The 12,490-nt window shown below is 32.6% G+C and overlaps 1 protein-coding gene across 50 annotated transcripts in view; it reads right to left on the bottom strand.

Moving 5' to 3' along the window:
* LOC129918675 (dystonin) overlaps positions 1 to 12,490 on the bottom strand; it is a 195,978-nt gene that overhangs the window by 68,353 nt on the left and 115,135 nt on the right. For 26 of the 50 annotated variants that reach the window (XM_055999327.1, XM_055999329.1, XM_055999330.1 and 23 more), the window contains 4 exons: positions 2,688 to 2,967; positions 1,711 to 2,624; positions 1,276 to 1,644; positions 2 to 25 (listed from right to left, as the gene is read on the bottom strand). In XM_055999327.1, coding sequence (XP_055855302.1) covers positions 2 to 25; positions 1,276 to 1,644; positions 1,711 to 2,624; positions 2,688 to 2,967 — 1,587 coding nt within the window. Of the gene's footprint in view, position 1; positions 26 to 1,275; positions 1,645 to 1,710; positions 2,625 to 2,687; positions 2,968 to 6,700; positions 8,026 to 12,490 lie in introns of those variants that run through there. The other 24 variants (XM_055999337.1, XM_055999346.1, XM_055999339.1 and 21 more) reach the window with 7 other exon arrangements.

Genomic DNA, 12,490 nt, shown 5'->3' with positions numbered 1-12,490 from the left:
CTTCTTCTCCATTTCCAAATGTACGCTTGAAAGAAGACTTGAATGTAAATAATTGTTTTCAATTGAAGAGTTCCCAGTTTTCAGGTGAAAGACCAGGAACCCTCTTAAGGATTTTTTTTATTTAATTTTGTTTAGGGATTATCATTAGAGTGGATCGATATTTTATTTAAAATTAATTAGAGTGGACAGCAAGAAGAAACAAGAAAAACAGTTTCTCAGAGATATGAGGTGTTCAGAATAATAATGGGTCAAGTCGATTTGAAATTTGGGCATTATACAGAGAAGCTCTTTCTCAGGAACTAAAGAAAGTTTTGTGTAAGTAGCTGAAGGCTGTATGATTGGATCACTAACATTTGAGAATGTGATGTCACATGAATCTTAAGAATCTTCCTACACGTTGAACCATGTCGTTTTTCGCTAAATCATTGGGGTCATATAATAGAATAAATAGCAGGATATTTACAGAAAAGTGGATTGCCTCGATAGCGGCCATGATAGCGGCTTGACTATGTTGATATCACGTTTTTTCAAAGAAGAGAAAACTTCCTAAATCGCCAAATCCACCTGAAATACACTACAAATGATTAGGTAGACGCAATCAGTGCCATACATTAAAATACATTCATGCACCAAGACGTCCTTCAGTTTTGGATTCGTCTGTTTCTGTGGAAGTTGAAGACCCCATCTTCAACCATCTTTGCATGAGAAGATAGCTTTTCTTACTCTTTACTGTTTGGGTTTCCAGCTTAGTTTTTTGACTAGACTTAAAAATAGGAACTTGGACTTGGAACTGACCAAAGCCTATGGAACACCCTTGACTGTGGGAGGGACCAAAACTAGATCTTTTTTTTTTTTAGATTTAATATTAATACTGAATCAACAGTGATCAGCCCATTATACTCATCTTCCTCCACCGAAATAAAATTCCACAGAAAGAGAGATAGAACTCCAACTTTGCGCCTGCTTTTACTAAAAGATCTTCGTATTAGTTAAAAGAGATAACCAGTTTAGATAGATAGAGAAGACAAAAGAAGCAATGAATGCAGTCTCTTCGATGGATATCAGTCGCATTGTTGTATGACCCGTGAGATCAAATCACTATTTTTTTACTTTAACAAAGATGGAGAAAAAAATACCTACACAATCGATCCACTCTAACCTACACTCACAGAAGCAATGCTTATAAGCAAATGATTTTAGACATGATCATGCTGTTATCCGATTTTATTTTTCTTTGCTTGCTGAAAAAAACAATTGTGCTTCAGTTAAACTCACCTCATAATACCGATGAACTGATGGCAAATCCAGATTCTTATCAGCCCAATCGCGAGTAATCTCAACCTGTTCTTTTTCATTCAACCATTGGAGTTCGGCTGAAGCTTGAGCCAAAAAGTGTTGCAATGAATCCAAATCAGAAAGACGTTTAGTTGATGTACTCAACAAATCAGCATAAAGCTTCTGTAACTGATTCAAACGTTGTTGATATAGATTGAGTTCATCACCAGTGAACTTGGTTTGTTGGCGTTCAGCTTGAAGAATCTTTGAATGGAATTGATCGATTGTCTTGTGATCTTGTTGATGGCGCTCAAGTTCTTCTTTAACCGATGCTAGATCAGATCCATAGTCGGCAGTGTGGAGTTGTTTCTAAGATAAGAATAAAGATATATTAAATTTCATTTTGTATCGAAAGTATATAAAAGTAATACTTACCAACTTATTTTGGCACCATTCAGTATATTCTTGCAGGTCTCGGAAGTAGGGATTTGTGTCTATTTGTCTAGATTCAACAACCATACGCGTTTGACGCGTCACAGTTGTTTCATGGACGGGATACTTTAGTCCAGATAACTTCTGAACCAAAGTGGAATGGAACGTTGAACGCAACTGCGACCATCGTTGGTGTAATTTCTGAACTTTCTTATGCAAATCAGCCACTTGTGGATACCGACCCTCTTTCAAAACCAAACAATCTTGATTCATATCTTGAATTGGTTCTTCCAAATGTCGAATTTCCGTTTCTAGGGCTTCAACAATATTCTTTGCATCGACTGGATGTAATCTCTCAATGCGGCGACTTTCTTCGCTAATTCGAGTTTCCAAATCTGTCAACTTCATATCAACATGTTTGATTTCACGCTGAACTTTATCGCCAAGTCTTTGCAGACGTTCCAATCGTTCAACTTCTTGTTGTAATATATGATCACGATCGGCTAAGGCAGTTTGCAAGCGATACCATACTTTTTCAATAGAGTCCGGTCTCAATTCCGGTTCAACTTCTATCTCACCAATACTTTCGAAATAACGTTCCAATTCTTTGTAGATTTGAACTAATTTTGTCTTTTCACGCTTTCGTGGGGCAACTTCGTCGGTGCGGAAACGATTTAGATCGCTTAGCAAACGTTTCATTTCGATTAGAGTGGAGGGGAACGAACGCTCCTGCAAGTAGGCAGTCTTCTCGCGGCACCAATAGATGAATTGTTGGGCCAAGTCACGGTATTCGTGGACTCGGCGCTGTGATTCCATGTCGAAAAGTGGATGAATTGATGGTGGCTCTGGGAATACATCGTACAATGAAGATATGTACGTGATCAGAGACTTTTCATCAGGTTCGTTTGTGTCAACATCTAAAAATGGTTTAAAATTTTAGTAAATTTGTTTGATGGAGAGTTGGGGTATACAAAAATTACCTTCAGGATCAAGCAGACGTGTAACACCATATTCCTTTTCGACAATACTGAATGCGGATTCGAGACGTTCCCTTGGTCGGTCGGTTCGTGCTTTTCGCCAGTCAAGCAGATCCGGCCGATTCCGGTGCACCAAGGCAGAGAACGCCAGCCCATCACGCCACGAGCCAGTAAAATCATTTACTCGAACGCCTGGATACCGTGCTGTTGAACGTCGCGCCCATCTTAATAGAGCTTCTCTAGCAGATACGTTATCCTCTTTCCCAACAACGATATCGGAGATCTAAAATAAATAAAAATTGTTATTGCAAATGTTTTCTAAATTGTTTAAATATTATTAGTTTATTATTTATTTCATCTAGATCCGCCTACATTTGAAGTTCACCTTCGATTCAACTGTTTATAGACATAAAAATGATACCCCTACGTGTCGTTTTTTAACGATTGTTCCAGTTTATCAACCTTGATTCTTCCTACTTAATGGCGTCAAATTGGTGGACAAGAGTAATTGCGATATCTTTCAGACAGTTTCACTGCCTTGAAGTTTTTTTTTTTTGTTTTTTCTTTAGTTCTTAACCATCTTTTGTATGAAATCAACCAAGTTGACGTCATTTGAAATTCCTATCCAAAAACAAAACCTTCCATAAATGAGGAACATGTGGTAGCTATTTCACATTCACATCATTGATTGCAACCGAATCGAGTCTTAGCCAGCCTACACAATACGTAATTATTGTTTTTTTTTTTTCATTTCGAAATACACAATGAACGCATTTTTATTGATTTATTTCCATTTTCTTCTCTGATGGAGTAGACGACACAGTAGAAGAACAATGAAGCTGGGTATCAAAAGAGTTTAAAACAGGTAATTGCAAAAAGATTGATGGAGTTGGAGAGTGTATGATATTTATGTAGTTCTTGTGTGTCCTTGCGGCATAATTTCACGCGTATTTTTATAGTCGATTCTAGCCTAGAGGGAAGTGGTCAATTTGTATGTTGTGTGGTCCAATAAAAGGGAGTACAATTTAACATGGTTAAATGAATATATTGTTATAAGTGTGTCTTAAAGGCATTATAATGGTTATGATGATGATGTCATTATGTGGTGAAATAAAAATGCTTTCAAATCTGGTCAAAATACCTACTTTTTGATGCGGTTTGACTTTTGATATTAAAATGAAACTTGTTCTAAAGACTTTTTAAAGTACTGGATTTATGCATAATAACGTACGTTTAGTTCAGTAATGAAGCCATTCGCACTATTAGTATTGGAAAATTAGAATGAAGACAGCAACAACCTGAGTATCGTAGAGAAAATGGTCAGTTGTTTTTTTTTTTTTTGCATCGCTTTTCAAGTGCAAATTGTTTAATTGAAATGAGTTAAACAAAAATTTTGATTAAATTGGTAAATGGGAAATTTTTTTCTCTGTATGAAACTGAATTTAGTTATAATCGGTACATTTTTGTTGTGGGTACCTTTTTAAAGAACCAAAAGTTAACCCACCCTTGCAAATTTCTTCCCAAGAATTTATTTGAGAAGAAATATAAATTCTCCTTAATGAGAGGTGAAAGTATGTCGGATAGTTCGAAAAATTGGTATAAATGTACTTAGGAGAAATAATTCTGGGTCCGAATAACGTTAATTTTTTAGATAGTTGTATGCTTGCTCTTTATCATATAGGTCTTTTGGTATGATAAAGTGATTTCACTTCTGACAAAGTATCATCTTACATATGAACTCTATACTGGCGGATTAAATATTGTATAATATTTTATTTTGTTCACTTTCAACATGCAGACATACTCGTAATGTAGCGTTTGTTTCTAAATGACAACTCAGAGCAATTTGATATTTTTTTAATCTTATAAATATAGAATTTCTTTACATTGAGTTTGAGTATGAGATCAAAATCTTGGTTCCCTAGATCGTCTAAACCAATTTTTCAAGTTTAAAAAATTATGGATACAAAAAATTAAATCGAAAACTTATGATGTTTCTTGCCATTGCAACACTTATCAATAGGTACAAATTTTCTTTGCCAAAGAATTCTTGTATGATTTTCTATCGATTATTTTGGCATTTGTGCTCAAAATATCATAAATTACTGGTTTAAATATGTAAATTTTTAATCGCCACAACCGACACCTTTGCTAAGAAATCTGTTTATATTTTAACAACCCCTAGTTTCACACTAAAAGTATAAAAGTTGGAAGTTTAAAATGTTAAACGACGCTTTTCTATTGTTTACATTGAAATAGTATCAATTTTCTGTTTTCAAAGCGTTTTGGTACTTTTGCACAATGTTTCTTTCTCTTAAAAAATTTGTTCTTGAAAAGTTTAAAAAGTTTCAGTTGAACTTGTTAAACCGCCAATTTGGAATTGGGAGTAAATATAAATATTTACATATAGAAAATCATATGAAAATAAACGGAATACATTTTTGAGTAATTGTTTCAGTTAAGAATAATATACTTTTACGTTGACTTTATTTCTTTAAAATTATACGACCTTGTTATTCTCAGCTGAAAACTTTGATAAACAAACAGCTGTGTGCAATTTATTTGATCAAAGTTCACATCAGAACTTAAAAAAAAGGAAACAGAAACTGATTACCATTGATCGATTTGAGTAATGACAGGTACTTTGAAGCGACATTATTAAATTGAAATTAAAGATAAAGAAATTTAATAAAAAATGCATTTTGAAAAAATAATGTTAGAAATGTATGTACCATAATATTTCAAACTTTTTTTATAAATATCTAATCGATCAAATGATTTGTAGAAATGTTTATACATTTAATTCAATTTTTTTGTCATATCTTAAAATTAAAACTAAGCGATTATTTTTCTGTAACACAGAAGAAACATGAAATGCATTAAACATGATTCTACACGGAGAAAAAAGACCAAATAAAAACAAGTGAATTCCACATTAAACTAAGGGGATTACCAAATGGTTTTTAATTAAAAAATTGGCAGCCACTGGGGATCGAACCTACAACTGTTGGGTCACTAGGCAAGTGGCTTCAGCCTATCTCACTGTTGGAAATAAGTATGATAAACTACACCTAAAGCTAAAGTATGACTATAATAATTATTCTAAATTTTTTATTTTTGTCGGTTTTTTTAAGATGAAAATTCACATTAAAATGAAATGTAGTTCACCTTTCAAATTCAACAGAGTTTAAGCGGAATCCACTTATTTTTAGCGGACATTGTGTTGTTTTAAGGTAGTGGAATTAAAGGTCTACATCATTTTATTTTAATGTGCCCTTTTTTCTCCGTGTAAGATTTTGTCACAAAATATTCTCTGAATAATTTTGTTGTATGCCTTCTTCAAATCGATGAATCGATTTTATCAAAATCGATTCAGCGCCAACGAGATACCAAGAGAGAATTTTTTTTTAAATGATAAGGTGTGTTCGTCTACTTTTTTGAAATTACAGCAACTGTCAAATTAAAAAAAAAAAAAAAAAGAGACCATCTCTCTAATATTTTGACACTTCGTAAAAGCACAGTGCAACAGAACACAAAGTATTTCTTAAATATCTTATTTCAATTGCTCAGATAAAATCTACGAAAGTAGATCGTAAGAGTCTTGAGAAGTCGAACACATTTACAGAAATTAAAAAACAGGCAACCTTTTTTTTAACTTAACGCCTACATTGGTAATACTATAATTTTTATCTTACTCAATAAACACCCCCACAAATTGACGGATTCTTATATGTCTATAAAATACATTTTCAAAGTTTGACATTTGACGCCATTTGCAAATTTAAGACATATTCACATTACTACATTCTACTACTACTTGTTTTCAGTTATCAGTTTTGTTTGTTATAAAAATGTGGGCCTTTATTTTTTTGTTTAACCTTAAGTTGACTTAGCTAAATGAACCTAATAATGAACATAAATGTATGTGATACAGAATTTGGCAAAGTTCATGAAGTTCCAAAATTATAAAAAAAAAAATCTGACTTAATCCTTTTTCGTTAAATTAGACAAAATACCTTTGGACGCTTCGGTTCAATTGCTTGCGGTGCATTATAGTATCCAATTTCAGTAGTTTTAACACTCTTTCCCGACGAATGTAACAAATTCTGAGCTTGTTCCTTTTCCTCAGCTCGACTTAATGTTGTCACTTTTCTAACAATATGCGTTGTTATTCGTCGATGTCCATCAGGAGCACGTTGTGACAACTTTGTTCTTTCCATACTCGATCCCAATACTTCCGTTGACATTCGTTTATTTTTCTTAATCGAATGAAAAGAATTAACATCACTCCCAACATTTGGTATATCACCAGGAAAACGATCAGCTCCATTATTGAAATTCTTCAAAACTAAAGTTCGATCAATTGATGAACTTGACGAAGGAGGTGGATAATTTTTTGATCCAGTTCCATTGCCAGCACCAACATCCGGATAATCTCGGATAACAGCTTCAATTGTTTTTTCGTGTTTAACTTCATGTTTGAAACGAATATTTCTATCGTCAATGTTCGTTGTAATCGCAGGTCCTTTGCGAAGGCTTGATTTTCTTATTGATGTACTTCCGGCACTTGAACTTCGTTGTTCGGAATTTTCTTGAGTTGCTCGCATAAAAACTCGACCACCTCCGGGTCGAAATTCATCATCAATTTTGTACATTTTTTTAAAATTTTGTTGTATTTCCCAAACAGAACTTTTCAGAATTTGCATAAAAAAGGAACAAACCTTATTTGTGATATAAAATGTGCACCGTCAAGTTCTGTTCCTCTACTCAATTTTTATAATAATTCCAACAAACCACACCGCGCGCAATCGTTTTGCGTGTCAATTCCGTAAATATTCTCTTGTCTAATTTTTCTATATACCGTGGTGGATGCCAATTATGGTTCGGTTTGATGTCGCTTCATGAATAAAAAGAAACAAATTAATGAGTCTCTCTGTTTTCTGTTTCTAGTATTTGAACCGCAATGAACTCTGTCCGACCGGATACGTCTTTAAAACTTCTTAGCTTGGCTTATTTAGATTAAGAATGATGATCTATTGTTTAGGTTATTTATGTATAACTTGGCTCCAACTTAGCGGAAACAAATTTATACAAGAAAACTAACCAAAATGATCTATGTTCGAAAGAATGTTATTAGTAACAAAACATTCGAAATCGAATTACGAATTTATTCGATATCAGTTTATTATTATTGATTAGGGTTTTGTTTTTCTATTTTACTCGTATTTTATCAAATTCTTGACCTCAAGATAAGAATGACCACCATTCACTTAATTTCACACACATGCGAATTTATTTTTCATAAATTTTTTAATTATCATTCACACGAATAGGTATGTTCGAACACAATTTTGATATATCTATGAAGATAAAAAAAAAAAAAAACACCATTAATTCTCCTCCATGGAGAACAAGTTTTCAAATGAATTTTCCAACCATTAATCAAGTGTTTTCAAGCGTAAACTTCGAAACGGGCAAAAAAAACTAAATGCCATCCACAATATTGTGTCAGGTTGAGATAGGGGCGAGGGACCTTTAAGCACTTTCGAACAACCAACAGAACAGAATCATCCAGTGACAGTGCAGATTCAATATAGGAAACTTATCTTTCCCACATCTGGCTTTTCCAGAGCACTTTAAATTACATTCGATGGATTTTAAAGGAATATATCTTTGTCTATAGAACCATTTAATTTACAAGATAAAATCGGATAATAGTCGCCAATAAGCGAATTCGAAAAATTTTTAAATTAATTAATAAATAAATAAAACAAAAATACAAAAAACAAACGACACCCAGATTAACTAGGAGAAACGGAACGTATTCTCGGCGTCTCACCAACGACGACTAACATATGATCGGAACTTTGAATTCGCTTAAAGTCTACCAGGTGTGTCGTTCTCGTTGTTGTTGTGTGTTGTGTGTTGTGTCGAGTTCATTCATTCGTCGGTGGAGTATAGAAACAACAACTAAATACAAAAAAAGAAATAGTGTGGTGGCGGTAACAAAAAAAATAATATTACCATCAACATCATACTCTAGCCGGCTTGGCTCTTTTGGAAAATTATAAAATAAAAAAAAAAATAAAGAGTTATAAATTCCATTGCGCATGGACTTTCCACTTAAAAGTTATAAAGCTTTTGTTAGGCTACTTCCAGTCTCAAGTTAAAAAAAGCAAAGAGAATGCCCTTAATTATATTTTAAATCTAATCGTATCGGTCAGGTGAATTTTGCTACTACTACCTACAACTATCTTTTATTTTATATATTATAAATTAACCACCTTTGCACAATACAAACACTATGATGTGGGCTTTTGGCATTTTGTGTTTTAACTCACCACCAACTCAGTTTTCATATGTTATTGTCACGGATGGATTTGAGTTAAGAGAAAACCTGAGTTTTCTTAGGCGCCTCGCAGTTTTCATTACTATATTCGCTGATATTCATGTTTGGCCTGAGTAGATTGTTTAATTTTAGCATTTTTTTTTTTCGAAATTGTACAATTTCCTATAAAAATAAGAAATTTTAAAACATCTTTTAGAAATTAAACAGTAAACAAACAGATTTGACTGGTTTTATAAAAAAGTGAACGAACAGAACCAACTCTGTTTGTCTTCTAAAAAATCTATTACAATGAACAGAGCCAAAAAATCAATAATATTTTGGATCTGTTTAATTACTTAATAGAAACAAATAAAACTACTTTAACCTGTTTTAAAATTAAATTTTGTGGAAAATAAGAAAATGTTGAAATTGCAAATTTATGTAGAAAACTTATTTTCTAAGGTTACCATATTTTGATAGTAACGACGTCAAAAATGTCACAAACGTCAACAAGATAATTTAAAGAATTGACCTCTTAATATTAAAAACCGTCAGAATGCAGTTTTGACATTTATTGGTTATAAAAAAGTTCTGTTTGTTTTCTTTCCTGGTTTAATATAAACACGATAATGGATACATAATATCTCAAGAAATTACTTTATTTGTTTATATCTGCAAATCCAACCCTTGAATACAGTAGGCATGCACCAAACAGAGCGGCAGGTGGTGGGAGTACCTGTTACAATAACAACAAGAAGAAAAACAAAAAACGAACAACAACAACAATGCTGTTTTGTATTGTTATGGTATCAGATGTCTAAAAAAAGAGTTATTACGCTACACTGACGTTACACTGGCGACACACACTGAGTTGACAAGTAAAGCAGATTAGTGCTGTGGCTGTCTCTGAATTGTCAATGTTTGTGTGTTAACCTTAATATGATGATGTGTTGATGAAGATGACGATAACGAACAGAGCTAGAATAAGCTTTTTGTTACTATTTTAAATTATTTTGTTGTATTTGTTTCGTTTCCAACTTAATTAATGCATATTTAATAAACAACGCTTTGGCTTAAGTACACGAGTAGATACAAAAAATATATATATATATTTTTTTTAAGCGCGGATTTAACGACGACAACAACGGCATATGACGACGATTGTCAGTGTCATAAACGGGGGAACAAGTTTTTCTTTATTTTTTTTTTTATTTTTCTTTTTTTGTTAGTTTGGTTTGTCTTTTTTTGGTAGCCATATTGTGTGAAGTCTTTTGTTTATGCGTCTGATGTCATACCGCAGCAACAGCAGCAGCAGCAGCCAGCCGCCGCGCAAGTTGTTGAATTGACCATCTGCTTTTATATGTTGGTTATAGTTCTTTTTCTTGCCTTTATTTTAACTAAATTGCTTGCCAAGGGAAATAATAGTCGAAGAGTTAGAGTTACAAATGAAAAAACTATTTGAGTCTGAACATTCTTTTCCAATGGCAATTTTATGTCTTCATTATTACCCACATAGATGTTTTCAGTGGGTACAGGTTTTTTTTTAATAAAGTTGAACGCCCACGTTTAAATTATGAATTAATATTTTTGGCAAGATATTAACAGCTTTGTTCAGTGAGTCTGTTCTGGAATTTTCTGTCAAAATCAATGATTTTCTACGACGCGATCAACAGGTAGAATTCCAAAAGGTGAATTATGACGCGTTTCCGTTATCTGCTCTGACTTAACAACGAACAAAGTTAAAAAAAATTGAATAGTTTGTTTGACAGCTGTCAGTCAATCACAATACACTAAAACCTAATGAAATAAGTAACACATAATATTGTTTCGTTGATTATTTAGAGATCAACTAATTTATGCAATATTTGACCTAAACCTTTTTTCATGGAGAAAATTAATTTTTTTTTAACTTTTTGACATTGATTAACGTAAGAGAATGATCATGATCGCACTTCTTGAACTATATCTACATTTTATTTTTTCCACGAAATAACGATATATTGTCTTAAGCATAACTTCTTCCTGGATTAGTTTGTTTTTGTTTTGTTTATTAGTTTGGAGAATATTCTTGGAAATTGTGTGTTTGCGTAAGAAAGTCGAAATACAATATTAAGACACAAGATATAGTCCGGTCAAATTAGACTAAAATAAGGGGGTGAGGTTACATTAATTCCCAGCAAGCTGAAAGTTGGTAGGATTGTTGGAAACACCATCATAAATTAAATCTAAAAAGTCCTCATCGATCCGAGGTGTGGAAAAAAATTTACGGGGGGTCAAAGGTCACAAAAACTGGTTTTTCACGATTTTCAGCAAAACGGTAAGTCTTATCAAAAAAATTTCAATGCAAAAATTGTAGACCAGATTATTATATATAAAAAGTGTCATGACACTTTTTTTCCTAAGACCCACCGTTTCTCAGGTATAACGATTCAAAAAATTGAAGTTGAGTCGAAATCGTCATAATCAGGTCTATTCTGAAAAAAATCTCCCAACTGAATAGTTCCTAAAATTTGATTATTTTTTATCTTGGATTTCGTTCTTCAATGGTTAAAAATATGGGGAAAGCAAAAAAAAATGGAAATTTTCACCATTTTTCCGATAGGGGCCCTTCTCCCGAAACCATTTCCTTGAGAATTTTTGTTTAGAATAGGTCTGAATATATACAGGGTGTACGATAGAGAATGGACAGCCCTAAAACGGTTGATAGCTACACTTATGACTGTTCTAAAAACAGATAGAAAAAAGTTCTATCGCAACCAGTTCATAAAATATTGGCTTTTTTTCGTTCAGTGTATTTTAAATTTTATCATCTTATGTTTTCGTTCACTACAACCACGAATGAATGAATTTTATTTATTTCTTTTTTTTTATCATTTTCTACAATAATTGTATGAGTACATAAACGCTTTAAAAACTGCATTGCTATTGCACATTTTCGTAAAAAAAATTTTGAAATCTATTTTTTGATGCAAAATGTAAAAAAAGTATTTTATGAAAAATTTTAAACACCTGTGGTATAAAATAAATCCATAGAAACCTAGGTGGCCAACTTTCTTAAAAACATTCTCGTTTAAGGGGAATATTTTTAAGAAAGTTGGCCACCTAGGTTTCTATGGATTTATTTTATACCACAGGTGTTTAAAATTTTTCATAAAATACTTTTTTTACATTTTGCATCAAAAAATAGATTTCAAAATTTTTTTTACGAAAATGTGCAATAGCAATGCAGTTTTTAAAGCGTTTATGTACTCATACAATTATTGTAGAAAATGATAAAAAAAAAGAAATAAATAAAATTCATTCATTCGTGGTTGTAGTGAACGAAAACATAAAATGATAAAATTTAAAATACACTGAACGAAAAAAAGCCAATATTTTATGAACTGGTTGCGATAGAACTTTTTTCTATCTGTTATTAGAACAGTCATAAGTGTAGCTATCAACCGTTTTAGGGCTGTCCATTCTCTATCGTACACCC

The sequence above is a fragment of the Episyrphus balteatus genome, chromosome 4 (assembly GCF_945859705.1).
Source record: "Episyrphus balteatus chromosome 4, idEpiBalt1.1, whole genome shotgun sequence".
In the NCBI taxonomy this organism is placed as follows: Eukaryota; Metazoa; Arthropoda; class Insecta; order Diptera; family Syrphidae; genus Episyrphus; species Episyrphus balteatus.
This window is presented reverse-complemented; position numbering and strand designations above follow the sequence as displayed.